This window comes from Wasmannia auropunctata, unplaced genomic scaffold, assembly GCF_000956235.1.
Source record: "Wasmannia auropunctata unplaced genomic scaffold, wasmannia.A_1.0 LD335967.1, whole genome shotgun sequence".
NCBI lineage: Eukaryota > Metazoa > Arthropoda > Insecta > Hymenoptera > Formicidae > Wasmannia > Wasmannia auropunctata.
In genome coordinates, this window is record NW_012026923.1 from 73,233 (window position 1) to 74,433 (window position 1,201).

The 1,201-nt window shown below is 28.4% G+C and overlaps 1 protein-coding gene across 1 annotated transcript in view; it reads left to right on the forward strand.

Annotated features, from left to right (window-relative positions):
- Window positions 1-204: 204 nt before the first annotated feature.
- The window catches only part of LOC105454956, a 2,461-nt gene continuing 1,464 nt past the window's right edge, over window positions 205-1,201 (forward strand). Inside the window, exons 1-3 of the mRNA XM_011697947.1 lie at window positions 205-405; window positions 490-811; window positions 880-1,028. Of these exons, the coding sequence (XP_011696249.1) occupies window positions 247-405; window positions 490-811; window positions 880-1,028 (630 nt within the window). The 5' untranslated portion in view covers window positions 205-246. The remainder of the gene's footprint in view (window positions 406-489; window positions 812-879; window positions 1,029-1,201) is intronic.

Below are 1,201 nucleotides of genomic sequence, written 5' to 3' on the forward strand. Positions count from 1 at the left end.
TTTTAAAGGTGCAATCAAAGTATATTTGCGGGAAATAGTACAAGCTTTTAAATAGCAGTTACATTTGAACAGATTGAACGATTTAAACTTTATCTTAACTTCTGTATTATATATGTATTTAAATACATTTTTTAATAATTGGGATATTATAAAGGATTTTGAGGGATTTTAAGGGATATTATAGTCCGTTATATTTTGTAGGGTATTGCTGTGATCTTTATTTTATGTGAAAGTCGTTCTAGTAATATGTATAGATCTATTTGGAACAAAATTATAGAATTAGTGCCAATGCTTCAACAAAATTTAAAATTTATAATGAGCGACTATGAGAAGGCAGCCATGAAGGTAATAAAAGAAAAATTTCCAAACGCAGAGGCACATGGATGCTGGTTTCACTATAATCAAGTAATAATTTTATAATTATTTATGTTCTGCTTTTATATTTTATATAAATAAAAGTTATTATAATATTTAAATATTTATTTACAGGCACTTTTACGTTATTGGCAGCGATTAGGATTAACAGATGCACCGACAAATATTTTATCAATGACTATGACTATGGCATTGATTCCTTCTAATTCTTTTAAGAAAGCACTTTCCCTTATACAACTTGAAGTCGATAAAACTTCTCATGAATTTCCTGCTGTAACTAAGTTTTTAGCATATGTACGCAAAACTTGGTTACCATTAGCATCAAAAGTCAGTGTTTATGATTGTCCTGCGAGAACAAATAACATAACAGAAAGTTTTCATAACGTAGCAGGAAGAAAATTCGGCAAAAGTCATGATAACATCTGGAGTTTTTTAGGTATTACTATAAACATATTTTTTTACCATACAAAGTGAACAAACTAATAACAAATATTATATTTACAGATAATCTGCAGAAATTGATAATTGATCAAGAGTTAAAGCTAAAACGTTCAAAAACGATCGAATTAAGTAGGCATCGTACAAGTACTAAAAGCAGAAAATTAGATAATAAAATACTGCAAATTCAAAAACAATTTGCAGCAGGCAGGTTAGTTAATATTTATACATATACAGGATGTCCCCGTATAAATGACCACCTCCTTTTATCTCATGAAGTAACAGAGATAAACCTAATAAATATAACATTAAATTAAACGGCTCTGAATAAACTTTATTGTAAGCACAGCGATCACTTAAAAATATTATATATTTTAGAGAACGGAGA